The sequence below is a fragment of the Pocillopora damicornis genome, chromosome 10 (assembly GCF_964200805.1).
Source record: "Pocillopora damicornis chromosome 10, jaPocDami1.2, whole genome shotgun sequence".
In the NCBI taxonomy this organism is placed as follows: Eukaryota; Metazoa; Cnidaria; class Anthozoa; order Scleractinia; family Pocilloporidae; genus Pocillopora; species Pocillopora damicornis.
In genome coordinates this window covers 15,517,505-15,544,728 of record NC_142679.1, presented here as the reverse complement: position 1 = coordinate 15,544,728, position 27,224 = coordinate 15,517,505, and the positions used below count along the sequence as shown (strand labels likewise).

The 27,224-nt window shown below is 37.7% G+C and overlaps 4 protein-coding genes across 8 annotated transcripts; 1 reads left to right on the top strand and 3 right to left on the bottom strand.

Moving 5' to 3' along the window:
* The first annotated feature begins 46 nt into the window (after positions 1–46).
* Positions 47–5,087, top strand: LOC113681160 (acid-sensing ion channel 2). 2 transcript variants are annotated; one of them, XM_027198227.2, is made up of 6 exons: positions 47–1,260; positions 2,255–2,402; positions 2,599–2,658; positions 3,029–3,179; positions 3,429–3,520; positions 3,817–5,087. In XM_027198227.2, the coding sequence occupies exons 1-6, from the start codon at positions 412–414 to the stop codon at positions 3,963–3,965; spliced, it is 1,449 nt and encodes a 482-aa protein (XP_027054028.2). In that variant the 5' UTR covers positions 47–411; the 3' UTR covers positions 3,966–5,087. The 2 variants fall into 2 exon arrangements, with proteins under 2 accessions (XP_027054028.2, XP_089041225.1); XM_089185099.1 differs by lacking the exon at positions 3,429–3,520 and having other exon boundaries at positions 229–1,260; positions 3,817–3,950.
* Positions 4,563–11,606, bottom strand: LOC113681154 (acid-sensing ion channel 2-like). Of its 2 annotated transcripts, XM_027198218.2 has the most exons (7): positions 11,474–11,606; positions 9,764–10,726; positions 7,817–7,964; positions 6,794–6,853; positions 6,247–6,397; positions 5,866–5,957; positions 4,563–5,328 (listed from the first exon to the last, which is right to left on the bottom strand). In XM_027198218.2, exons 2-7 carry the CDS (start codon positions 10,682–10,684, stop codon positions 5,174–5,176), a joined length of 1,527 nt encoding a protein of 508 aa, XP_027054019.2. In that variant the 5' UTR covers positions 10,685–10,726; positions 11,474–11,606; the 3' UTR covers positions 4,563–5,173. The 2 variants fall into 2 exon arrangements, with proteins under 2 accessions (XP_027054019.2, XP_089041220.1); XM_089185094.1 differs by lacking the exon at positions 5,866–5,957.
* A 1,245-nt stretch (positions 11,607–12,851) lies between these two features.
* On the bottom strand, positions 12,852–17,789 carry LOC113681159 (acid-sensing ion channel 2). Of its 2 annotated transcripts, none has more exons than XM_027198225.2 (7): positions 17,432–17,789; positions 15,946–16,903; positions 15,278–15,428; positions 14,735–14,803; positions 14,122–14,272; positions 13,726–13,817; positions 12,852–13,458 (listed from the first exon to the last, which is right to left on the bottom strand). In XM_027198225.2, the coding sequence occupies exons 2-7, from the start codon at positions 16,891–16,893 to the stop codon at positions 13,313–13,315; spliced, it is 1,557 nt and encodes a 518-aa protein (XP_027054026.2). In that variant the 5' UTR covers positions 16,894–16,903; positions 17,432–17,789; the 3' UTR covers positions 12,852–13,312. The 2 variants fall into 2 exon arrangements, with proteins under 2 accessions (XP_027054026.2, XP_027054025.2); XM_027198224.2 differs by lacking the exon at positions 17,432–17,789 and adding an exon at positions 16,993–17,232.
* A 3,400-nt stretch (positions 17,790–21,189) lies between these two features.
* LOC149039108 (acid-sensing ion channel 2-like) lies at positions 21,190–26,827 on the bottom strand. Of its 2 annotated transcripts, none has more exons than XM_089185092.1 (6): positions 25,814–26,827; positions 25,193–25,346; positions 24,569–24,628; positions 24,028–24,172; positions 23,709–23,800; positions 21,190–23,033 (listed from the first exon to the last, which is right to left on the bottom strand). In XM_089185092.1, the coding sequence occupies exons 1-6, from the start codon at positions 26,753–26,755 to the stop codon at positions 22,897–22,899; spliced, it is 1,530 nt and encodes a 509-aa protein (XP_089041218.1). In that variant the 5' UTR covers positions 26,756–26,827; the 3' UTR covers positions 21,190–22,896. The 2 variants fall into 2 exon arrangements, with proteins under 2 accessions (XP_089041218.1, XP_089041219.1); XM_089185093.1 differs by having other exon boundaries at positions 23,709–23,777.
* Positions 26,828–27,224: the final 397 nt, after the last annotated feature.

The following is a 27,224-nucleotide window of genomic DNA, read 5'->3' as shown; positions in this document are numbered from 1 at the left end:
TACAATTTTCCCTTTTTCCTTATTTTAAATTTTATTCTGTATTACTGTTTTTATATTTCTCATGAACCTTTTAGGAAGGAAGGAATAACAGGATTGTGTTATTCTATTTTTTTTTTAAACATTTAGGAAAGACAGGCGAATTAAGGATTGTTTTGGATTTCATTGTGTTTAAATTATTTATGGTTTCCGCTGCGTTTTTTTGTGTCTTATGCAAAGTGGAAACGCACCAGAGAGAGATTTTATTAGCGCTTTTTTCTGTCTTATGTAAAGTGGAAACGCATCAGAGAGAAATTTTATCAGCGGTTTTTTCTGTCTTATGTAAAGTAGAAACGCACCAGAGAGATATTGGATTTGAAGTGTAAGGTGCTTCGATTTGGCTTCGATTCTTCGATTCAACAAGGCTCTAACAGCATGGTTGCCACCAAATGGCGAAAATTTGTGTCTGATACAACCGTTCACGGTCTTCGCTATGTCTTTGAAAGCCCTTCAAGACTTCGTCGGTTGATTTGGCTGTTGCTTCTCTTGGGTGCAATCGCGATTGATATCTATTTCTTAATAGAAAGTGTTGAGAAATACTCCTCAAAGCCATTTAACACAGAATTCACGGAGGTTGTCCCTGAGAATGGAGAAATTTCGTTTCCTGCGGTGACAATTTGTAACCTAAACCGATTCGTCAAAAGGAAAATTAATATGTTTGAAAATGACGAGAACTTTCACAAAATGGGGTTAAATCTCTCTGCTTGTGAAGTGACAAGTAAGGTGAACAAATCCTTGAGTTGTGGACAAGCGCTAATGTGTGCCTTTGAACCATTTGGCTGGGCAATTGCAGAGAATTGCAACATGACCATAAGACAGCGAATAATCAGTGCCCTTAACAGGACAAAGGAGCCAATTTTCAACCCCGAAGAGTTTATAGAAACTTTCGGACATGACTTTGCCGAAATGTTTCTATATTACTGTCGCTTTTCAGTATCGCAGGACTGCACGAGTGCCGATTTTCATCCAACGCTTACCAAAAATGGTCGCTGCTTTACCTTCAACTCCGGGAAAAATGGAACCAAAGTGCGCAGTACAAGACGGGCTGGAGTATCAGGAGGTCTAAGTGTTATTTTAGATGTACAGGCTTACGAAAACACTGTAAGCGAATTCTCGCGAGGGCTGCGAGTTGTTGTACATGATCCAGGAGCTATTGTAAATTTGGATAAAGGCTTTAATGTCTTTCCTGGATCACACGCTTTGGCACGAATAGCTGCAATAAAGGTAATTCTTGTCATATCCCAGCTGCTGCACCGTTAAAATGTGTTTCAGTTTTTTTAAAAAAAATTATTTTCGCGAACCAGATAAGAGCCTTTTTCTGTGCGATACGCGATGCACTAGCAGGTTACGTCTATCAGTTTGAAGATAAACATGCTTATGTCTGACAGAACGGTTGTACGCCTGTGAAGATCGTTCCTGACACATTAAACATTGATAGGAAATGTTTGACGAAGCCATCGAAACTTACTGTTGCCAAAGAGGACGAATGATGGGCTTGGAACTTTTTCAAGATATGCTGATAAAGTTGTTTTGGAAACAACAGCAAAAACACGAGAAAACATTCTACAAAACGAGAAAGAAAACAAACAGGACAAAACCAAATAATACATAAATCATGAGCTCTTCACTTAATAGATTTACTCATGCTAGATATTGCAAAAACTCAATCGCAGAGACAGGACCCAAACTAAACTAATAACTCATTGTGAACTCTCTCATTTCGTACTTGTCGAGCTCAGATAGGTTGGACCTTGACAGTTATTCTGAATACGATGATCAGTTTGGAGAAGAGATTTGATCACTTGCATCTTCTGGAAGAACCTTTGCGTTGTAACATCCGGACATTTAATCTAACCTTCTTCACTTGTCGTTGAAAGAGTATCTATTTATTTAGTTATTCTAGCCGGATAACTTACTCGTTTAATACATTTCCCAACCGAAGATATGGGTTAATTTTGTTTTGGTATGATTACGGCTCAAACTAGGAGATTAAGTATCTCCTGGTATGAGGTCGATTTCAGGTAAGGGAAGATGAAACACCCTTGTGGGAGGCAGTGTCCTGTGCTTGGAACAGCGAAAAATCATCGTAACTTGTAAATTTTATATTTCTAAGCTCTGTTTCTTTTCGTATGTAAAACAGATATTAGATCAAAGTAACTAATCAAGTTGTACAAAAGCAATATCTAAGACAATTTTTCTATTCCTACAAAAATTTCAGCATGAGCGACTACCGTATCCGTATAAGTCTGACTGCACGAGGAGAGTCCTTCCTAAAATAACCCGTTACAGTAGAGATGGCTGCTTCATACAATGTAAAGCAAATGTCACCTTAAAAAGGTGCGGCTGTAGAGAGATCGGTGCTCCAGGTAAGCAGGTACCATAATAGTCAAAACATTTTATCCTCGCTTCGCCTGCAAACTTGGCATAGTAAAATAGACTCCGGTGGCCTTTCTTGGGGTACGTTGACCTTCCATGGGACAAGCTGAGTGACAACTCTCACAGTCCACCGTCATGTTGTATTAATTATTCAAATAAATCTGATATTTCCTGTTTGCATCTCAGTGCCATCAAACTCGCCGGTTTGTTCTTTTCAACACCACTTCTGCGAGAAACAGAAAGCAGGTAACAAGAAACTCCAGTTATACTGGTTTACTTTAGTAATACATATGTTGAACATTTTCCTGACCATCTTTAAGAGAGATGCTCTGATCAAGGGCTAACGTTCTAAAGTCATCTTTAGAAACTCTTTATGGTGGTTAATTTAAACAGCATCACAGTTTCTTTTGAGACGCACCCTCGTTACTCATCTATAACAAAACATTTTCCGAAAAACGTCGGTCGACTAGGAGATATATGAGTTCATTTCCTGCAGAAATTCACCGTCTTTAAAGGATCGAAGATATGGTGAAGCTACAAGAGAAGGTCTCTGAGCCGAACTGAAAAGTTTTAGACTTAAACGCTCTCTAAAAAAAGTTTTCCTTTTTCATTTCAGAGTCGTACAATCCTTTCAACTGTTCATGCGATATTCCTTGCGAGGAGACAGAGTACATGACTCAGGTGTCTTACTCTCAATTCCCTGATGATGGAGCATCTAAAATTCTAAAATACAAGCACGCTTACAACAAAAGCGTAGAATATCAGAGGTAACCATGTCAAAATGTACCTAAGAGGATGCACATTCGATGCACATTCGAATGAGTGGATTAATCGTGACTTAACTGTTTTGGTGTTGGTCCATTTTAGAATTCGATTAGAAATTTATCCATGAATAGATTCTCAACCACAGTTTTCCATCAGTAAGAGATAGAAGTTACCGTGCTTATCCCAAATAATATGGGTGTTAATTTAGCAAAATACTTCGTGTAAAAGCGTTGTTTCAAATTCATTTTAAGGGGAAATTTAGTGTTCCTCCAGGTTGGATATCAGCGTCATGGATACACTCTGATGAGAGAAAGTCCAAGCTACAAGATTGGGAGCTTGATGGGTATTTAAGAATTTGAAAAATTTGCCTTCTTGTTGTTTTTGTTGTTATTGTTGTTGTTATTGTTGTTGGTATTGTTACTATATATTGATGCAGTAGCAAAGTGATGGTGGAATAATTGTATTGTAGATAGATTGTGGATATCTTTGATAACCATAGCCAATTACAATTTTTGAACGAGAAAAAATCCTCCATACACCATGCATGTTGTCTTTGAATTAATTAACTTGAGGTAGAACTTCGGGGAACAAATATAGGGTTAGCTTAGGTTTATAATGAACGTGTGTGTTTTTCTTCAGGTGATATCGGTGGAAATATGGGTCTTTTCCTGGGCTGCAGTCTATTAACAATATTTGAATTTTTTGACCTGGCTTGGAACATCTTGGAATATCGAGCGAACAAGAATAGAAATATTGCTCAGGAGCAGATGGGAAACGAAGGAGTATGAAACATTCAAACTAATTGGTATAAGGAGCTTGTTCTTGTTTACGCCTAAAAACAAAAAAGAGCATAGGGACGGGGTCAATATCAGTAGCTGGATACAGGATGCATGTACATACCAAGAGGCACGCGGGATTCATATAATAACTTCTATTATGACGTGAAAGACATTCAAGTCTAATTGTACTGTATGCGGAATGTCTGTCAAATGATCTTACAGTCGAACCTCTCTTAAACGATACTGTACTAAGCGACACCCAGTATTAAGCGGTGGTGGTCACCTTTGACTGAGTCCCGAGCGGAGCCACTTAAGTCAAACAAATACTAATCTTTCAAGTAAAATTTTATCCATGTTTCTCTCCCAAAATCAATGTTAGTAGTATTTTGGGCGAGTGTTTGTACATGAAAGGGTCAATTATGGCATAAAATGGCGTTTTTTATGTTATCCCTATTCTGTGGAACCTGCATTAATCTGTCACCTCACCATTTCCTGCGGATAACCGCCTAGTTCAGGTTTAGTTTGGTTGCTTAGCTACCAGGAGTTTTAGTGCATGTGGTGGGTCCAGTCCAGACTAGAATTCAAAGCTTCAACTACAGGCAGGAGTTATCATTAAGATAATTCAGGACTTTATTTCAATTCATCTTCTGCAAGGGTCTGTACTACTGATTAATATCACTATCCGTCAAACCGGTTCAGAACTTACGCCGCTACAAATGCATTCTTTACATGTCGATATTTACAACTTCATGGAAAATTTATCATTCATCCAGTCCTTCCCTTTTAATGCTAACAGCTACATGCAGTGCAGTTGAACACTACCCTCTACATCAACGGAAATAGAGTAAAAATGGTGAAAGAAACGTTAACAAGATATTCTACTATTGACAATAGGGATTTTTATAGATAATCTTCCGCGGAATTTACAATAATGGAAATATACAAAAAAGTTATTTTAGACTGGGTCATATCAATCAAATGTTGATTACCAAACACGATATTATTATTTATATTTCGATTATAGAAAATCTGTCAGGAATGATTATGATGATAATGATACCGTTAACAGTACTAGATAAAGTGATATTAATAACTGGATACACCATTAAAAAAAAAATCCTTTGCAAATAAGTCAAATTGTGATTATTTGTCCTTAGATGCCAAAACGAGATACTAACTTAAGGAAATGAATGTTATGATGGTCACAAGGCTATGTTTTACTGAGGGTCACTTGTGTCTTTCATGTCCGCATTTATTTGAGGAGAACGCTTTCTCATCTGGAATATGAATGTTTCCCAAAAAAAGTCCATGAACTCACACAACGTCAGTAAGCTGCAACCAAGGAACAAGCCCATATTGCCTCCAAACTCCCCTGAAACAAAAAAACAGTTTTGAAATTGAAATCTTTCTTGCACTTACATTATACCGCATATTTCAAACATTGATCAGTTTTCGTCCTCATGGCCGTTCAATGTTTTTGTTTTGAGTAGTCAATGGTTAGTGCAACCTTTCAATTCACCTTCTTGTTCTTATACTAATCAGAGATTAGTTGAAATTGCTTTTAGACGCATTTGTTATTGAAGAACCTTGAATGAAAGTTTTCAATGACCACTTTTAATTAAAAAAAACTATCTCCATCTCTAAACTACTCTCGGAAACATCTTCAATACGAGATAGCGGTTCATGCCCTCATACCGAATAGCGTTTCACTTGAAACGTTCTCCTCCCTGAGTGGGAGACCCAACATCCCCTATCTGAGAATGTGATTGGTTTCTAGCGAATTTTCAGGCATCTATCACCCATCTGTGATTAATACCGTGCCTTTTTAGTTGTAGGTCTAAAAAAGATAGCGGCAATGCGTTGGATGTTACAACTTAAATCTTAAATTTTTGCTACGAAGCCATCTCACCAAACAGACTTTCTGTTCCATAGCTAGAGATATCCTCAAGCCTCTCGTAAGCTAAACGCGTGAAGCCGATTTGGAGAAGGACATAGTTTTCTCTGCACACAAAAGATGGAATCAAAGAAACAAAAAAGATAAATTACATCACTCCTAGAATTTACCTATTTGCAGGCCAAAATGCCGGTGGTAAGCTGCAGGAGAGAGACCGGCCTCTCGGCGAGCAACTGTTGTAGGTTACAAAGGTCCAAAAACGTCAAATAATGCACGTTTCGTTTTCTTAAGCGACAAGTTTTGATGTCTATAATCTTCTGGTTTAAAATAAATCTTATAAAATGAAATAAATAGTAATAAAAAATCTTAATAACGCCCTCCTTAGTATGAGCATACCTCATGTAACTAGAAGTCTCTGATTTCCCCTTGAATTGTTGTAAAACTGCAATTGCTGAGACATCAGGAAAGTTGGAGTAAGAAACAAGGGGTACGTATTCCACCTCTGAGCATGCATTGCTGCAGTAACATTCTGACCTATTCCAATCCCCTTAAAAATGAAATAAAATTTGTTGCTGCAATAAGACAGGGTATGTGGATTATAATAGGAACATAGCTATGGTTATTCTACTTCCTAGAGAACTGTGATAACTGGCTTGCCATAATCGTGCTCTAAGTAAATTCGGATCCTAGAACAATCGTCTGTCAATCCAGAAAAAACTAGACACATTTTCATAAGTTCATGACATACATTCCGTGTTAATGTAGTCGTTTTTGATCTTTTCGTGGTTCTTTTTGACTTTGGTCTTATCTCTGTGGTGTCTCTCCACCGAGGAAAATCCAGTTTTATTCAATGATCGTGAAGTAGCTTTACATTTGATCAAGCTCAGGTAGAAAGAATATTAAATTAGGGACCGTTAAGTTACCGCCGTCGCATATGTCTTACCTCTAGATTTTTTAAGACATTGGTCATCCTGGAGAGAACACAGGGGTGTCGTCTTTGGTTCTAACAGAGACATATAACAGAAGATAAAAATCTGTGAAGTCGTTTACCGTATAGATTTTATAGATACAAGCTTTTAAGTCCAAAAAAAAAGGATTTCAAGTTAAAGTAGCTCGACCATTAGTTGCTCTTATGATTACTAACTTGTCAGTTATAACCATTGTTGTTATTTGTGGAGAATACTATTACTTCATTCAAACTAAAGCTTAAACATGTTTTAACTTGTTTTGTTGGACACAGTGTAAATTTTTTTTCTTCATAGAAGCTGTGTAACCTAATAATAATAAAATAATAATAATAATAATAACTTTATTTAAGTGTCTGTGTATTTTTTAGCACTGCTGTGCTAATTGGGGACACTGTAAATAAGGAAACAAATATCTTAAATGAACAGAAACTTGTTAAAAACCCCAACTGGTAGGAGGCAGACCAGTTGGCTATTTACAAAGCGTGCAGGAGTTGAATTCGGGGCCACCGAAGACAAATCCATCCAGTGGCAGGGAGGAGGACTTGAACCCGGGACCTCCGGCTTACAAGTGCAGCGCCCTAACCACTAGGCCACGCTCGCCTACCCAATATTATTTGACTTACAATGTAACACATTGGAAAAACAAGTTAGCAAGTACCTGAATCCTATGCAAAATTCAGTTTTTCAGTTTTCATTCAGTAACAACCAGTTGAACAAATGTGTCTTGTTGGTATGAATAGGGTATATGTTATAGGAAGTATATATTCGTCCACACTCAGCTGAGATATTGTTTTAGATGTAATAAGCTCAGTCAATCTTATAGGTAAACCAAAGGCCTGTTTGAACTTTTTGTTTTATTTTATCGATCGATTTATCATTTTAGCACAAATGCAGTTTTTAAGGCATGTAACCAATGTTGGTATTCGGTTATTACCAAAATAGCAGGTAAAGATGTAATCTAGTTACTTATTGTCATAGTTCTAATTATAATATCTAACCTATCAATCCGAGTCGTCGGCATCCACATTGAGCCAGGGTGTAATTTGCGAGGCATTGAAAGATGCAGCCGTCCTTCGTGTAGGAACCCAACCCTGGGAGTCTATCTTGTCGGCATTTTGTTTTGTATGGTGCTGGAAGTCGAATGTGCTTCAAATAATTTAAGAAAAATAACAAAAAATTCGTCAAATGTTGGTCATACGAATTGTTCCGAAAGAGCACTTACTGGATTTTGATTGGTTCCGATGTTATTCCGTGGTTACTTATTTTCGTTCGTGAACTTAGATGATAACTAAGTGGCTGCAACGTGTGTAGTAATCGCAAAAAAAATATCAGTGCCTTGGGTTTGGCTAAGGTCGTATCTAGAATACGTACAAAATTATCACAGTAATTTTGGGCAATTTTCAATTTAGGGTTAAAATACTCAAAGATTGCGTTGCTTTTGTTTCTCTGCTCTCCTCAAATGAAGCTCGTGCCTTCTGGTCAACTTATCAAGTTTAGAAGTACAAGTTCTACGAGAGAGTGTTCACTCAAGTGTGCCACACGTGAAGGCCGTTTTTATGCATTTACTGCCTTTTGGTGAGATGTTTTAGCTTTGTTCGGATTGACATATGAATTTACGATGTATACTAACTGACGTCCAGGTCAAGCTGATAATTCTGGGAAAGAAATTTTGTCAAACGACAAAATTGACCCCTATCCTATCTAGAAGTATTGTGAGAGCTTCCACATCTTGGTGTTGGGAAAATGAATGGAAATAATATATTAGCACAAGCCATTCAGTAAAAAAATATAATGAGCTAGTCGACCATTTCCTATTTCTTTAGCGGTCTTACTGTGCAAGTAGAGCAATTGTTATCTATTCTTACTGTGAGTAAATAGTCTATTTAACTCTGCAAAATATATGTTTTAGGCTGTCATTGATTTTTAGTTAGGTTCCATATTCTCCTATCTCGAATTTGACATGAAAACAGATATTCAGTTTCTACGGTAATTGGAATTTGTAATAGTATATTTCAATTATCTTTCGGTAAGCTATAGTTCAATTATATTAATCCGTTTGATCAATAACAAGGTATATCGATCTGGTAAAAGTTAATCCCGTACAGGAATTTCCTAGAAATTCCCTTTTTTATACTTGCGATTCCCTCAGGCTCATTTTTTAGGTCAATTCGATTCGGAAAATAATTCTTAAATTTTTATTTAGAGCACGTTCAACACATCTTTCTTTTAAGTTGTTTAAAGGTGCGAACAAGTTATGCTTTTCATCCTCCGCACTGAAATTATAATCAGGTAACCTATGTGAAAAGCACGTAACTCTTTAAGGGGGGTACCTTGGGTACGCCCTTTCTTCTCCAAATTCTCTGTTTATTCTGTTGTTCTGTAACAGTCTTCAAAGGTTTTTTTCTCTTTGGATAATTTTAAAGTATAATTCTAATTCTATCAATAAGTTTACTACAATTTTCATGTGGCCATGTCAAGGCTTGTTCTTGTTTTACCAGAAGTAAGCTGGAAATGAAAGAAATTTAGGATAGAAAGTCACTTTGTAGAGTCACCTTCTCGAAGTAAAGTGCTGAGTATTCAGAATCCGTTCCATGTAGTTCGCCAGTCAAGTGCGAATTAACGACGAGGGTTTTAAAGATTGACAGCTCAGTAAGTGTCACCCATATAAGCTGGTGACATACAGTCTCCTTCAGAACAGAGCTAGAAACCAAGGTGGTAAGTTGTATAAAGTTATAAAAAGAAATAAAGAAAACATCAACCGCACAAGGAGTGTTAGATATTGTTATATAAGACTTTTGGGACGAAAAGCAACCTCGGAAGAAAAGATAAAATAAACTGAAACAGCAAAACGTCGTGAATCATCTAGTCTGATATTTCAAAGAAAGTACAGCAGTATGTGAATCTTTAATGCTTTTGTATTTGGGAACGCGCTGAGTGATACTAACCTTTCTTAATCTCACTGCAACCGAAGAATGTGTGCCAGGAGCGATGTTAAATCCACTGCGGCGGTTAACGTAGGTGTCTTGGTCGTGAACTATTACTTTCAGTCCGCTTGAAAAATCAGTGAGGGTGCTTTCATTCGTTTGAACATTTAATAGAATGTTCAATCCTAGTTCGGGACCTTCAAAAAAAGAATTCAGCACTGGAGTGTTATTGTAACCAGAGTTGAAAGTAAAGCACAAACCGTCCGGTGTAATGGTTGGTACAAAGTCTTTATCGGAGCACGAGAGTTGCGACGTGTAACGGCAATAATCCATGTACATGCCAGCCATGTCGTGACCATAACTGGTGAGAAATTTTTCTTCGCTAAACAGACGGTTGGAGGAACCGTTGAGCACGTCGTTTACGTTTTGGCGTATTGTTTCATCGCAGCCCTTCACCAGTGCGGGAGCATACAAAAAGTAAGCGCATAGTAGTGCTTGCCCGCAAGTCAGATTTCCTCGAACCTCTCTTATCTCATCACACCCACTTATGTTCAAACCTAGCTTTTTAAAGCTTTTTTCATCGTCAGCCATATCTATCTTGGATTTCATAAACTTGTTCAAGTTGCAGATGGTCACAGCGGGGAATTTAAGGCCATTAGGTGGTTCTTCTTGCGTAATCACTGTTTTCATTGGCAGAGAAATGAATTTGCCTATGCTTATGGTCACAAGATACAGGAAGGCTGAAGAAGAGGCACAGAGAAATATCAGCCAAATAACCCTTCTAAGTATGGGAAGACTACTATCAAAGATATAGCTTATCCCATGAAGAGTTGTCCTGGATGCAAATGCTTTCCATCTGGAATAAACAGATGTCTGGCGAGCCTCCACCTCGTCTTTCCAATAACTGGACGCGCCGCTTTCGCTCTCTTGGGTAGCATTCATGCTACTGAGTGAAGAGTCAGAAATGCTGCTTTATTTTCAGTCCTGTAAATTAAGGAAGCAAATAAAGAAATATGTTAAACTTTCGTTACGAGCGTTGGCTTGAGAAAACGTTTTCGTCGGACGTGACGCATCAGAACTTAGACTTGCCGCCTTCACAGTTGGATGCTACCAAGCTACAGAGAATAAAGAGAATAATACTCATCAAACTAGCTATGCCTATGCTACGTTCGAAGGAGGTTCAGCCAGAGCTCTCGAAAAGGAAACGACTGAGTGAATAAAGTATTTTTTTTGCTCTTATTGAAATGTCCGTGAAATTGATGATAAAATGTGACTGTAATGTAGCCGATATACGTAGGTAAGGAAACCTTACCTCAACTGAGAAAGTGTTGATTCAAAATATTACCTTTGTAACTATGGGCGCGAGATTTTTTGAAATTGAAATCAGTCTCGTACGTATTTGCTTTGGCTTGTTATAAGCTTTTATTTTCCACTTAACGTTAAGCAAATAAGAGGAAAGGACTAGAATTTTAGGTATCTTAAAGCACTAATTTAAATGATAATAAAAATTTAGGAGAAAGGAACTATCATGGACAAATTTAATTCTCTCAAGTGTTTGGCAGTAATCAGTCTCAGACTTTGGCGTGAACTGTTTCAAGAACCGATGTGAATGGACATTAAACTGGAACAAATGCGTTTAACAATAAACCGCTATTGAAATGCTGGATGACCGGAGCAGGCTGTCAAATGCAGATGCTTTAAATATCTTTCCTAACATTGATCTTAACCCACCTTGCATAAATTGACGATTTTTTCCGTGGAGTATACTTTACTCAGGTGGTTGTTGTCTTCAACTAGTTTTTGGAGCGTCTTGTAAACTACTCAGTTTGCCAGGATATCATTTCATATAAGCATTTAATTTCTGGCAAACTACCCAGAGCGTCGACAGGTTAATGAATTAACACTTTCATTAAAATTTTATCCGGTCTATATTTCAAACAATAGTTTGCCAGTATCATTTGCATTTCTTTTGCGTTTGTCGTCTAGTTTGAAGATGAAACTTTACATAACGTATAAGTAATCAAGGGAGAAATGCACAAATAAATAATTACAGAGATGCCACAATTACTTGTGCTGGTTTAACCTTCTATTCCCAGTTACCACCAATTGCCAGCGCTCTAAATAGTTCATAGGTCGTTTGCTTGCCAAGTCCTGTTCTTTTAGAATTACTGCACCAGCCAAATTTAATTAAACGAAAAACCAAAACATAAAGAAAATACAACCAGAATTTTAATTACAAGTACTCTTGTTAATCGGTTCCCAAATCTAATCTACCTCTGCATACAGCAAAAAGTTTGTTTTCGTGTGAAAATTTGACTTCTTTGGACTCCACAGTTCACTACAGCGGGATCCTGCTACTAATTACCATGTATGGAAAAGCTCTTCTATTCTCAATGCAAAACAGAGAGCACTGCTCAAACCTAGTGTGGTATTCTCAAAATCAATAGAATCGAGATTCCACAAGAACGTTTCAAAATACAGTAATCTTTACCTTTGATTCGACACCGGCACGGAAAAAGGGGGTAAGGTTCTTAAGAAACTGTGGTGCTGTGTCGGTGGGAGAGTATAACAAGGTAATTTGTAACGTAACTTGGCCACCGTAAAGAATTTCGAAGCTAACGTTTCGAGCGTTAGCCCTTCGTCAGACTGAGGGGCTAATGCTCGAAAGGTCAGCGTCGAAACTCTTTGAGCTGACTTACGAACATTATCACTGTTATCAAGTGAACTCAGTTAAAAAACCAAATTAACCAGCAAGGGAAGTTTGGATTTTGAACCAAAGCCGTTTATGAAAAAAAAAAAAACACTAACAAACAAAAAACATTGAGCCGTTCCAAATCGGGGTAGGGTGCTCAATGAACTTGCTATTTTAAGGTAATAGAAATTTAAATCTTTCGTTTGATACTGAAAGGCGTTGGTTTTCGCTTTAGAGGAAAAATGGTGTAGAGCTCTGATTTGCCAGCATTTTTTTCTTTTTTACTTTCTTTTGTTGTTTGAGTTTCAAATTCAAGAAAGAAAAACAACTCGACAGTGTCTTTCCGAAAAAGTATATTATATTAAAAGGAAATTAAATAGAAGTAAAACGAATAAAAGTAACAAAAAAGACTCGTAGTTTGATATCGATTAGTGGCAAAGTTTATTCGATTTTCAAAAAGTGCTACAGAAACTCTTTATTGCACGGAAGTCAACAGTAGTTTATGGAAACTCAAATCAGCCATCACAAGGTGATACTTGTCGCCGATAATACAGAAACCACAGGAACTATTTTCCAGTGTTGTAACGAAGAAAAGCAGTACGGTGAAGAAAAAAAAAGGAAAGATTTTGGGGCTTAGGACGATACTGAAGTGAAGGAGTTTTTTACTCAAACGTTCAGCTGACGTAAAACCTGACGTGTTCTTTATCAACCTTGACAACGTCTTCAGTGACGTCAATCGCTCCCTGATTTCGTTTCTCTCTGTCAACCAGCGCTGCTCTATCCTAAACAAATAAGTACGATTGTTTTCTTTTTCTTCCTACTATTGCTGCACGGTATTTCAAGGAATCTTCGACGTAGAATTCATATGTTGGCGTCGTTTATGAGATGGTGTCAGTACTCGGTGATATTTCTACGGAACGTCTTCTCATCCGGGACGTTACAGCAGCCCACACAAAGTCGAGGAACTCGCAGAGAGTCAATAAGCTGCACCCAAGGAACAAGCCCATGTTGCCACCAAACTCACCTGTAACAAGTCATCGACAAGAACTTTATCGATCAATTTGCTGTAATGAGCAAAAGGTGGCACAGTAAGCCAATGCGCCAAAGAGAATGAGATTTTATAAGTTATTATAGGTTTTTTATATTACCATTAGTTTAAATTAAAGTGCCAGTGTACATTGTGTCAGCCAAGATATATCAACAAGAAAAAAATCCATCTTATGTTCAAAGAAATTTTTGCCCATCTGGTTCAAGTCTACACATACATGTAGCACTGTTTTAGCCGACTTACCTAAGAGACTCTCTAATTTGTAACTAGGAACATCTTCCCGCTTTTCATAGGCCAAGTGCTGGAAACCGACTTGAAGGAAGACGTAGTTTTCTCTGTACAGTGAAAATTATTGTTAATCAGTGTCTATACGACGAACAAAACGTGTCTGCATGTGCATGGGCGTATATTTTCTCCTGTGGATGACATCGTATCACTCGCTTATGACTGTACACTCAAGAATGAAATTCGTGTTACCGCGCAGCTATGTTCATATGATAGCCTGTATTTGACACATTCGCTTATTTTGAGAACTCTTTCTCGAGCCACTTGCCATTGCATTTTACATTGTGGAGATGAGTTGGTTGAGAAACCGTTTCCTTACCTGCTTATTTAGAGTTAACATTAACTTAAGTTTACCTCATGTAACTGGAGCTCTCTTTTTTTCCAAAGATATTATGCAAGATATCAATTATCGAGTTATCAGGAAATTTGGAATAGGAAACACGTGTCTCGTATTCCAGTTCTGTGCATGCGTTGCTGCAGGAGCACGCTGACAAGTTGTCTTCTCCTAAAAATCAAAACTAGTCTCAGTGATGATATACTTACACGAACTGTTATTTCGTTCAGAAACTGAATTCAAAATATAGCAATTCATTCTGATTAGTTCTACCTTATAAGGAAGAAAGATAGTGGTCTAATAGTCAGAGCACTGGACTCCGGGTCGAGAGGTCCTGATTCAAGACCTGGCCGGGACAACTCGTTGCGTCCTGGGTACGAAACCTTTTCTCTCACAGTGCTCTTCCCCACCCGGGAGTATAGATGAGTAACGGGTAACCTTTAGGAAAGCCTGATGAAATGCTAGGGGAGGAACCTTGCGATGGACTGGCATCCCATCCAGGGGGGAGTAGTAATATTCCTACTCGCTTTCTGCTATTGAAACTGGGGCAAGCTCCTAATGGTTGCGCTACTTGGCTTGAGTGCAGACTTTGCCTTTTGTCTTTTTTATAACAATTTTGAAAATCTTACCTACCTATCTCACTTTCGGTTTTGACAAGACAATTCATTTCCCGCATGGAACATAGAGGTGCATCGGTCTGACCTGAAAGTGGACAAAAATATTCACTGAAAATGTATCAATAATATAGCGTAGCTCCTTTATAGGGAACTAAAGTGTGCAACTCTGATGACAACTGGTCGCTTTTCTACTCAAACCTTCCTTTATGTTACAACTTAAGAATGCAGTGTCGTGTAAAATCGCTTCCTCCACAAAAATAGGTATTGTTTTCCACAACGCATCTTTTTCTTTACCTTTCTCAACTACGAGGTCTCTTTAATCATGTGACCTAGACGTCACAACGCATAGGCACACAACGCGTACGAACAAGATAAAAATATAAAAAATTAAACACAATGTCAATGTTCAATCGCGACACGCAGGCCAAGCTAAATGTAATTTTTTATTTTTTTGTTTTTTTTTGGTTTCGCTTCTTTTTTCCTTTGTTTTGATATCATTGGGAAAGAAATGTAAGATGGCGATGAAAAATATCGACTTTCAAAGATACGCCGCACAAACCTTGTAACATGGCAATGGTGCGACACCCACATTTAGTTAACGTCATGTTTGACAAGCATTGCGAGATGCAGCCATCCTTTGTGTAGGTACCAATCCCAGGCAATTTTTCCTGGCGACATTTTGTCTTATATGGTTTTGGTAATCTGATATGCTGAAAATATGATAATCACGGGAGAGCAATAATTTAAGTGGAAGGCATTTTTACCATTAGTAACTTATTTGGTTAGCAAAAAAGCATTGATGACTGGAAAAGGCTTGTTGGTGTCCGGCACAAAGTAATTTAAAAGTTCTGAATGCATCAAAGAGTGGGTTACCTCTTCTGTCTTTGTTGTTCTGTGACGGAGTAAATGCCATGATAATAACGTATTATAATTCCTCAAGAAGATTACTTAATTCCTGTACCCAGCTTTATTTTTTTATTCATTTATCGATCTTTCCTACTTCAGTAGTGGACTGCTTTCTCTCCAGATCACCAGTAAATAAAATGGCCTTAGTAATAAATTTTTCGCCAACTCAGGTGTGAACTATTGTGGAAGAAAGAAGGACCAAAAAAACGAACTCAGGAAAAACCCAAACATTCTTAACATATATAAATAAAAGAAAACGTGAAATCTTGTCGTCCAAATTCCAGCGATGAATGGATCAATATGATTATGATCAGATTTTACCTTTCTCAGTTTGACAGCCACCGTAGCATGGAATCCTGGGGGAATGTTGAATCCAATGTGACGGTTTACAAACGTATCTTGATCGTGTACAATCACTTTAAATCCGTGTGAAAAATCAGCCATGGTACTCTCATTTGTTTGAACATCGAGGAGGATATTTAAACCAAGATCAGGACCTTCAAATAATGTTCTAAGAACTGGGCTTTTCTCTCCAGAGTTGAACGTATAACAAATGCCACTTTCGGTTAGCTTTGGAACAAAGTCCTCGACTGAACATTCGGTTGTCTTCATAAAACGACAATAAAGTAAAAACATGTCAGTTATGTTATGGCCATATCTGGTGAGGAACTCCTCTTGGCTAAATATGCGTTCTGAGGAGCGGTTTAAAGCTTCGACGATATTCTGGCGTACAGTTTTGTTACAACCTCTCACTATGGCATACCCAAACCAGTCAAAGGCACACAGCAACGCCTGACCGCAAGTGAGATTTCCACGCACTCTTCGAAATTCACGATCACTGCAACCGGTGATGTTTAAGCCCAGTTTTACAAAGTTCTCATCCTCTTCGGCTGTGTCTATCTTGGATTTCATAAAAAAATTCAAATTGCAGATTGTCACAGCTGGGAACTTCAAGCCGTTACTTGAAGCTTCTTGCGAAATTACAGTTTTGATAGGTCGGGAGAAATATTTCGTGACACTGATGGTCGAGAGGTAACAATATGTCCCAGCGGCAGTGCACAGAAACAAAAACCAAATAAACCTTTTGAAAAAAGACGACTCGTTTCTGACGACTTGTCGCAGTCCATGAAGAGTAGTATTCGAGGCAAATATTCTCCATTTAGAAGCATTGGAGGATTTCTGGTGACTTTCCTCACAGGTATCGGTAGAACAGTTGCCAAACGATTTTACTCGGGTTGTCATAGTGACTGGCAGTGCACGCGAAGGCATTAAGTCGCCCCTGAAAACGAGAATTAAATCATAACAATTCAAGAAGTCTTGTTGAGAGAAAATTACCACAAAAGCCGTTTGGGTAGAAAATAGTTTTACCGGAACAGTTATGAAAAAACCCTCTTCCTAAGAGCGTCCTAATTTGACTGCACAATAGATATCTTCTAGCCAACAACAGGCTCAGTGTTAATTCAATTTTTCCGTCTGAAGGTATTGAGTAAAATTTGCCTATTCGTTTTTAATAGATATAAAAATTAAAACGTGTGCGACTAGAGCTTAAACCTAAATAATTTAGGATTTCCTCGTCAAAGAGGAATGACTTTGGACGAAAACGTGACTGGAATGCACAAAATATGGAAACAATAGGAAAGAGACATGAATTGGGCATGCAGGTGCCATTATGTTCATGTGTCAATGATACCAAAGAAGATGGCATCTTGGCTAATTAGTTTCGAGACATTTCCTCGACATTTGGCAATTCAAAAGAGTGAGGATTAGATTCCCTAGTGGTGAGATAAAACTATGTAAATTACATTACCTTGTTTCTGGAAAGCGATGGTTTGGAACTGTCAAATATTAGAAGGAAACCCTCTTTATCGGCGTTCTTTTAAGAAATTGATCTTCTTAAAGCTCTTCACGGTAAATTACGCACGAAGCAATTGATAGCAGGAATGCTAAAACTGATTAATTTTAATTTAAATGAGGTCTACAAGTCCTAGTCGTTTCACTTGTGTTCCAAACAAATGTAGATTGTTTATTAGTACACAGCGTGTAGTTGGAAGAGTTTTAATCAGCCACCAGCCAGCATGATAGACTCCTACAAGGTGAAAATTACATTACGTGAGAAAGGTTTGCTTGCAACTCCTGTCAGATATGTTTTTTTTGGCTTAATATACTTGTTAAGCCAAAAGTTACGGTGGGGTTAGAAGCAAATGAAGTTAATCTAATGATTATTCAAATTAGGCTGTGTCTGCTTTCAAATACCAGATGACAATGTAGCTATAACAGTATCCGGAAGAAAAAACAAAATCATCGCTGGACCCCAATGTTGCCTAAGCTTAATAACTCAGGTTATTATCAGAGCTCATGTATTTTGCAATTCCGTCGTCAGAAACGAAAAGAAAATAAAAAAAAACAAAACAAAAAAAAAAAAACAAACAAAAGGAGGAAAGGGAAGGGAAAAGGAAAGAAGAGAAAATTGTTACATAATCATTATGCAACCCTCGCGTGGGGTAACTGTAGTCGCCTATTGACAAGTCGGACCCGAACCCGAAGTAATTAAAAAATTGGCAAACAATTGGGCTAAAACTCACCGGATGAATATTCATCCGCCATGAAAAGGATCGCACGCTTGCCTTTCGACCTCATTTCTCGACATCCCCGCAGTAAAGAGACAAACCTTCCCATTCATTTCATTATAGAAAAAAAAATTATGCATAAGAAAGAGGAAACACAAAGTTATATGTTATTAAAAATTAATTTGTTCGAATTCGTGATGATTCTATTGACTTCTTGTTATTGAACTCTCTTCGAATAAAGGTTCACACAGGCTTTGCGTAATTTGTTCTTTCTTCTGACATTAGTGATTATCCCTTTTAAAGAAGCTTAGTTAACCTCTGTACGCTCCTTTGTATCATTTAATTCTTTTAGTTCAGTAGTAGTTCATAGTAATCCGGTGAAATTAGATTGTCTATTGACATTCAAACATGGAAATTATATTAACAACAGTTTCAGTTTTATTTTATTAGTTTGCCACAAATATTCTAAACAGTTTCTTAGTAAAATATCGGCTAGGCAAAATAACCTACAGAAGCCAAAAAGGCTTTTGTAAAGGACCATTTTTGGTGTATCCAGTTGCTTATACAAAATTAACAATTTTGTTATCGGCAGGACTTAATGTAAAATTTGTAAGTATACATAATGTACGAATTTAGTCTTTGAAAAGGTTAAAAGAAATATAGGGAATGTATTAAAAAAAAGAAATGAAAAATACTTATACACACTAAAAGGAAAGTAGAATGTTCCTATAATGAAAGAAGAAACAAAACAGGGAGCATCCGGGATTTCAAGGCTGTGAGAACGAATAGTTAACTCCAATAAGTGACCAAGACAGAATTTCTCGTTACGACATCAATATTGATCAATATTGTATCAATATTGATCAATATTGTATCAATATTGTATCAAGCGGACAAATGATGGGAATAAAGGAAAATATCAAGTAGGTAAGTGTTAGTTGATTCAGTACCAAATTCTCCGAACTGGCATCATAAGAATTGTATGGCAGACGGTAAAGAGAAGTACGGTTTACAGTCAAGTCGCCCGAGAGTCATCTCGGAGAACGCTTCCCTTTGTTGTTAGAAACGAACAACGCTTTTAGAATCGTTACTAAAACACATTTCAATTCCGAGCATACCATCGATTTCTGTGTAGTCAGTCTTCATGGTATGGTTAAAAACCAAGAAGAAGTTTCTCAAGCTTACGAAACGTCCGTAAGTAAGAAACAATTACATACCAAACGAACAACGCTTCATTTTTTCGTTGGAAACGAACAACGTTTCCCTTTGTTGTTAGGAACGAACAACACTTTAAGAATCTTCATGGTGTTGTCGGAAACAAAGAGCGCTTTAGTGATAAAAAATTTCTCAACGTTATTGCCTATTTACAGTCTGAAATTGCGATCTTTTTAGTATTTTTTTCTCCGGGAGACTTGACTTTTTTTTTTCGGGCGACATTACTAAAATTTCGGGCAGGTTTTGGGCGACATGACTTCGGGCGAGATGACTCTCGGGCGACTTGACCGGTTACCAGAATTACCAATGAGATCTTGAGAGCAAAAGGGTTAAATAAATTGGGGCCTTGAGAACGGATTGAAAGTGTCCTTACGTTTATCCCGCAAGAGACAAAACTGGGAGCGTTCTGAATTTTAAGGCTGAGAGAATCAAAGAATTTAGGACCCTGAGAACGGAATGAAAGTGTCCTTACGTTTGTCCTGCAGAGGAGTAAATGGAAGGAACTTTTTACCGCTGGTGTCATACGAATGTAGGTCAAAGTTTGATAAAGGACATATCGTTGCCACTATCAGGAAGAATGCTGTTTTTATATCTGCTTGGAGTGTGACAAAATAGAATTGGTGTGTGCATCAAAACTACTCCTAGAAACTAAAAAAACTCTTTTCTGGCGTATAATTAAGATTCTAATAAAGTAAGAAGGTATGAATTTAGCCATAATACAGCGGTAAAGGAAGACTTAATTCCGAAACTTGACTTGAAGATAAAGCCGAACAATTTTCGTATATTCAGGCCAAAAAACGAAAAAGCAAACAAAGGAAGAACAAGAAAAGTGAAACCAAAAATAAACCAGACAAAAAATACAAAAGTCTATCAAGTTCGTTAGTCACTCAGTTTGTCAGTCCGTCATTCCCTCCTTCCGTCAGTCAATCACAAAAGGGATTTGTTTGTATAGAAACTGTGTTGCCGGATAATTTATTTGGTTTGATCAGCTGAGTTGATTATGCAAATATACAGATTGGCCACCGCAAAGAGTTTCTAAATCTGACGTTTCAAGGGTTAGCCTTCGCCTTCGCTTCGAATAAGGATCAAAACTCGAAGAAGAGAAATAGAAACATACCCTTGTAGCGAAGTGAATAGAAAGAGTTCACAAAATAAGTTTTTAAATAGGAAGGAAGATTCCCGCAGCACATCTCAGCCCGAGGATGATGGTGTTCCAGGCGAATGTTAGAAATATTCTCGCTGTAAGATTTTAATCGCCTGCTAATTAATTATTGAATAATACAACGGCCGTATTGGCCTTTGTAAAGCCCCTTTACCTAAGAGCCATTTTGGATTTTTTACTGTGCATATTCATTGGACTTGCTGTGCAGTCACTCCAGCAAAGCCCATATCGAGTTTAGCCTTCATGCAGACTTCTCTGGAAACAGAACTCCCTTCGAGAGGCGGGTGGTGGGTTGACCTTTCTCAAAACCTGAACTAAGGGGCTATCAATCTCTTCATTCCACCTCTCTTTGTCTCTCTATCTAGGGATTCTTATCGTCTATCTTGTCAATTGGCAAATTTGAAGAAGCTTCGCAAAATTACCAACGCAAAAGATGGCTGCATCTCGCGATACTTGGCAAACATAACACTAACTAAAGGTGGACGTTGCAGTTTTGGGCTGCAAGGTTTGCACTAATGCTTCATTGTTATTCATTAAATTCATCTCAACTTTGCACATCCATTCTCATTATTTCATAAAACAACAAGCAAACAAACAAACAAACAAAAAAACACAATAAAACGAAGGAAATTTATTGTAAGCTTAAGCCTGCGTAATAAAGTTGTGAGACACACAAACTGTCTCTTAAGTATACCATCAACTTTATCTAATTTAAGGAGAAGTCAACTTGTCAGTGTGCTCCTGCAGCAACGCATGCATGGGGCAGGAATACGAGACACTTGTTTCCTATTCCAGTTGTACAAGGTAAACTTAGGAAAATGGTTTCTCTAAATAAACAAGTCAAAAGAAGATTTCTCATCAAACGCAGCTCCACTAAGCAGAGTGCATAATTTTGAGTGACTTAAGAAAGTATAACAAAGTTAGCAAATGACTGTGTTAAATTGAGGATATTACATCTTCAAGCGCGATAATATCTCTCACAAGTGAGCGCAGCGATTTTATATTATGCACGCATTTTGATTGGTGCGTTTTTTATATAACGCACTCAATTTGATTGGTGCAATTTTATATTATGCACGCATTTGGATAGGTTCATACTCAAAATCTATTTAAAGAGAGACACATCATAAAAGGCAAACAAATACCGTGTTGCTGTGAGTCTGTGCAGTAATAAATCACAAAAAACGTCAAAATGTGTCAAGAGTACTAGAGGAACAACTCGGCTGCGCCTTGTGTGCCACACACTTATCCATACGTGTGCATTTTTTTTTCGTTTATTATACATCTAATCATAATTGTTTTGTAAATTCATAGTGATGATTATGCAGATATTATTACGATACCTAAATCAGAGGAAATCTTAAACTGCATTTCTAAGGCTGGTAATGTCAGAAAGTGGAACCACCTTGACGACATCGTCATCTTCACAAGAGTTGCTATGAATGGCACGATCACTGCCCGCCGTCACGATAAATTATTTTCTATTAGGATAATAATTGGTGTCTCATCAGTATCCATATTGTAAATTCCGGTACTATACAGAGAAATAAAGATAGAATCAAGATAAAATACTTCATCCATTGTATAAACCTTATTCCAACGGTTGTCTGATCTCCCACTCTATGAATAATTTTATATTAATTAAGCTGATGTGTTCCTTTAAAATTTCGATTTTGTTATTTACTACAAAAGCTGCAAAGCAAGTGAAATGAGGCATTACAGTCATATACGGAAGTATGAATGTGTCAGAGATTACGTTAAAAAATAAAAAGCTGTATAAGCGATTCAGTTGCCGTCTCAGCTTGATCCGCTTTTATCCAAATTTATTCTTACTTCGTTTTGTTTGTAATCTCTTTTTGTTCTTCACCATTGAAACAGTTGGAGAACTACATGTACGTATCACTTCAGTTCGGTAGGTTCCGATTCCAGCTCACAAACAGCGGGGGGATTTTCCTAGTTATATACTAGAAATCAGCTCAGGTAAGTGAACTATACATGGGTATTATACTGTGCAAAAATGCAACTAAATGAAACACACTCTTCCGTGATCTCTCTTCACACAAGCTGTTCACCCATGCGCCAAACTATCTTTAAGGAAGGCATTACACTGATCGTCAGTTATGAAGATTTGTATAAAAAGGCCTCGTAACTGCTCAGTAACAGTGCATCATAAATCAATATCAAAAAGCAAATAAATGAACCCACTTCTAAAAATGGCTGTTCACAACATGAGCCAAATTATCATAAAAGTAGGAATTACTCTAAGGTATGTAAATTTATAGAAAACGACACCACAGCTGCATGCTCGGTAAGATCCATCTGCGCTGGTTATGCAGGCTCCGTGTTTACTGCCACAGGACGTTTCCTTATCTTGGATAGTACGAGTTCCCATAGAAAGTCGAGGAACTCACAGATGGTCAGAATACTGCACCCGAGGAACAAACCCATGTTGCCTCCAAGCTCACCTAAACGAAAATGACTTTTATTGTTAAATAAAGAAAGTCATGATTTATTTCTTGTTTCCCTTATTCAATTCCATAACAAAAGGTAGTAAAGGCTTAATACAGTTTTACGTAACTTTCTTGCACTTTTCCTTGGGTTTCTCTTTGGTAGGAACTGGGAAGGGTATGTTTATCAGCACTTCAGAAACACCTACAAACCGTCATAATCTCAAGAGGATTTACTGAAACTCTAAGCTTTTGCAATGTCAGACGAGAAGAAATATTGATATATCTCGATATATTGATACATACAAGCCTTTTTTCAATAGTGGGTTGGAAATTTTCTCGTATGTTTCCCCTTTTTGTCTTTGTTATGTTTGTTTTAATTTTTCTTAGAAAAAAATTCACAGTGCGAAGAAGGGTTTAAATTAGATCATCCACAGTGGTGGAAGAGACGGGGGAGTGGGGAGAGACGGTGATTTCGTCTTTCGTGTGAAAATACAGCAACGAATTTGTTTTTGGTACAGCCGGAACTGTAGGGCTGACATAGATCCAATCCCTGAGAAAATCCGGAAAATTCCGTTAAAAATGGTGGGCTTTTGCCTTTTTTTTTTTTTTTTTTTTTTTCTGTGAGCGCCTTTGTGTAGCCAAAGCATTTTTTATTCTAAACAAGGCCGATCTTCTCTATAGTTAACTTACCGAAAAGGCTCTCAGCTGTGTAGCTAGGGACATCTTCGCGTTTCTCGTAAGACAAAAATTGAAATCCCACTTGAAGATAAACATAGTTCTCACTTACAAGTTGAAAAGGAAAACACAATAAATGTATTAATTTGATAGAAACAGAAATATTTCTGGTCCTTTTTTCAACAGAGTCAATCGGAAATCTGAAAACGTGCTCAGAGATTCTATTTCACATGCTATTCTAAATAAAGAATACTAGCTCCTTTACGATTTCTCTTTCTTCCTCCTCCTAGCTCCGTTCAAAGGCAAATGATCACTTGTATGTAAGCTCACTTACCTGAGGTATTTCTCGCTGAAATTATAAGTTTGTCGAAATATCCTTAATAGCGTATTGTCCGGAAATTTAGCATATGAGACTCGTGATTCATAAACTTTCTGCTTACATGCACTGTTGCAGCCACATTCCGTCAAGTTAAATTCCCCTGAAAATCATTCATAAAAAACAAGTATTGAAAATTGTACTGACATTCTACAGTGTTTAAACAATAAACGCCAATAAACAATCATCACTCAGCAGGTGACGCCTTCGAGCGTACGATTTAATCAATCACACAGTCCATCAATTAATGAATCTTACATCAATGAACAGTTCAAGTGAAGTCTGCATTCGTTTAAAACTCCAGAACATTTTCTAATAGAATTCGTAAAGAAAATCACAATCATAATAAGTATTCTTATAGAACGCTTTCACACGATGTCACGGCTGCCATTTTGGCTTGAAATTCAATAAAATAGCGGCCGAGACAATGAACCAGTAGATTAGGTTAGCTGCTCACCGAGGGAGTGAGAACGACTTATTAAAAAAATATATTTCATACTTCTTGCTTTTAGAAGACACGAACGGTCTTGAAAGGAACACACAGGTAAACCCCGCAGATCTAGGCAAAAAATGTCGAACAAGGAGATCATAAAAACGGGGCACAACTTTGGAATGTTTCATGCTATAGTGGAGGCAAAAACGTCTTCAGAATAAGTTTCAATATAACACAATATGGGCTTGTCCCGGGAACTGAATAAAGCAAATTCTATGTTCTTAATAGCTTACCGAACGAGAAAGATAAGCCTGAGAGTACCAGCTTTAATATTACAAAATGTGAAGAGAGCTTGTAGCTTGCTTATGTATCTTATAACTTTTATGCAATTCAAATTTATCTTGTAGAAAATGTCTGACACCTATTCCGGCCATATCACAGTCCGAAAAAGTATTTAGTTGTTCAAAACAAAGAAAGATTCCTAGCTTGAACAGGCGATTCTATGGTGCAGTATCTTATGTCATATGGTACATTCTTTACTGTCCAGGCAATTTTATAAAAACTTTGAAAAATAACTTGAATCATATCTTGACCGAACATTTCGATAACACATTGGTACCTATATATAGTTTAAGACAATTCTGAATTGAAGCTCATTCGTAAAAGCACAACATTTATCATTTATACCACCTGGTAAAGCATGGTTTCTTCGGCATCCGCATTTATCCATACTGTGATTTGACTCGCACTGATAGATGCAGCCATCTTTTGTGTATGACTTGATCCCTGCCAAGCTATCCACTTTGCTGCAATTTGTTCTGAAGGGCGCCTGGAGTCTTTTGTACTAAAAGACGATAAAATGGTATACATCAAGGCAGAGAAAGAGAGGGAGGAAGCTGGAGTGAGTTGAAAGAGTAAGGAGCTCCTAGGTTAACCAACTACTTGCCTGTCGCACAGAAAACTGTCTCCTAAGACGTCTGCATGAAGGCTAACCTTCATATGATGCTCCGAGTAAGTGCACAAGAATGGCAATACGTTGTGACTCGTTTGAATATGTTCGATAAAAATGTAAGATGGTTCATCCGCAAGGAGCATTTCAAATAGGCCGACATTTCGATCAATTTTACTAGCCTTCTTTGTTAATTACAGGCGTTGGGTCTTTGGATGCCTTGCATAGTACCCAAAATTGGAACGTTTCATATCGATGATACGAGAGAAAACCTTGCGGCAGTACGCCGGCTTTATTTCCCTTTGGGCGGATACAGTTTAATTGATGGCATCGTAAGCAAAATGACGCATTTATATACTTACCTGGGTCATCTTGATTGCAACAGACGCATGTGCGCCGGGCTGGACTTTAAACGCAGTATGATAATTTACATAGGTGTCTTGGTCATGAACATTAACTGCTAAGCCACTGGAGGAGGCACTGAATGTGGACTCATTTGTTTGAACGTTTAGAGCAATGGCTAAACCAAAATTTGAACCTTCATAGAAAGAACGAAACAGCTTACTCTTCGTAGACCCATTATAACCAGAATTGAACGTGTAACAGATGCCATCATTTGTAACAACTGGAATGAAGTGATGTTCCGAGCAGGTTATTTGTTCCAGGTCTTTAAAAACACAGTATTTTGAATCTCCACTCATGCTGTTATTGCCAAAGAGGTCATGCCCATACTTAGCAAGGAATTCTTTTTCGTCATAGATACGTTTTGTGTGACTAAGAACACTTATTATTCTCTGCCTGGTTGAATTGTTACAGTTGTCCACCAGAAGGGTACCATGATCAGCGAAAGCGCACAACAAAGCTTGGCCACATGTCAGATTACCACGAACAGTTCTTGTTTCACTGCATCCGCTGATGTTTAATCCTAATTTTTCAAAGTTTTCGTCCTCATCGGTCGTGTCTATCTTTGTTTTCATGAACTGATTTAAATTGCAGATTGTAACTGCAGGAAACTTCAAGCCATCCCGAGGTGTTTCTTGCGAAATTTCAGTTCTTATTGGTCTTGAAATAAATTTTTTGAAGCTTATTGTCGAATTGTACAAATAAGTACCTAAAGCTGCGAAGAGTAGGATTGCCCATACCAGTCGTCTACAAGCAGGTAAAGACGCTTGGACGACATGTCGTAGCCCATGGACAGTTGTGTTTGCGGCAAACTCTTTCCATTTGGATAAAAGAGAGGGCTTTGACTTTACCGGTTCCTTTAATGGGGCAGTGGTAGGCTCCATCGGCTCCACGGGGATCATTATGGTGAGGAAATCTGGTTAGTTGAGCGTTGAAGGCTGAGAGTATGAATAAAAACATTTCTTGTTATTATTCAGATATCTTTTATCTAGTGTTGCGACAATTTCTCGATTCGCTTTCCTAATGGGTGTACTATATTGTATGGAGCATACTGCTGTGCGTAAGCTAACTACCCAATGCTATTCTCCAAGAAAATTTATTTGCATTAGACAGCTCTTTTCGGAAATAACTTCTCATCACAATCGCTACTAATGACTTGCCGGCCACCGAAAAAGATACTGTCATTCCCAATGTCATTCTCAATGGTGAAGGTCTCCTGGCCCTCAAATATTTTTTTTTATCAACGTACTGTTAAGGAACCTAGTTATGAAACACTACTCCGGCCAGCCGAACTCTTGCTTGCACTCAATTTCTTTCCGAATTCGGAGACCAATATTTTCGTAGGTTTTATCGAACACCAATTTTTCGGTT

Coding starts and splice junctions, on each gene's coding strand:
- LOC113681154 (XM_027198218.2), bottom strand. CDS start 10,684: ATGAATGCTACCCAAGAGAGCGAAAGCGGCGCGTCCAGTTATTGGAAA. Junction 7,965..9,763: donor TTGCAGTGAGATTAAGAAAG/GTTAGTATCACT, acceptor AATTATTTGAAG/CACATTCGACTTCCAGCACC. Junction 6,854..7,816: donor CCGACGACTCGGATTGATAG/GTTAGATATTAT, acceptor TGTCTCTGTTAG/AACCAAAGACGACACCCCTG.
- LOC113681159 (XM_027198225.2), bottom strand. CDS start 16,893: ATGCCTTCGCGTGCACTGCCAGTCACTATGACAACCCGAGTAAAATCG. Junction 14,804..15,277: donor CACCATTGCCATGTTACAAG/GTTTGTGCGGCG, acceptor GTCCACTTTCAG/GTCAGACCGATGCACCTCTA. Junction 14,273..14,734: donor CAAAACCGAAAGTGAGATAG/GTAGGTAAGATT, acceptor TTTGATTTTTAG/GAGAAGACAACTTGTCAGCG.
- LOC113681160 (XM_027198227.2), top strand. CDS start 412: ATGGTTGCCACCAAATGGCGAAAATTTGTGTCTGATACAACCGTTCAC. Junction 1,261..2,254: donor CACGAATAGCTGCAATAAAG/GTAATTCTTGTC, acceptor CAAAAATTTCAG/CATGAGCGACTACCGTATCC. Junction 2,403..2,598: donor TAGAGAGATCGGTGCTCCAG/GTAAGCAGGTAC, acceptor TTTGCATCTCAG/TGCCATCAAACTCGCCGGTT.
- LOC149039108 (XM_089185092.1), bottom strand. CDS start 26,755: ATGATCCCCGTGGAGCCGATGGAGCCTACCACTGCCCCATTAAAGGAA. Junction 25,347..25,813: donor TTGCAATCAAGATGACCCAG/GTAAGTATATAA, acceptor ATCGTCTTTTAG/TACAAAAGACTCCAGGCGCC. Junction 24,629..25,192: donor AAGAAACCATGCTTTACCAG/GTGGTATAAATG, acceptor TTTTTTGCCTAG/ATCTGCGGGGTTTACCTGTG.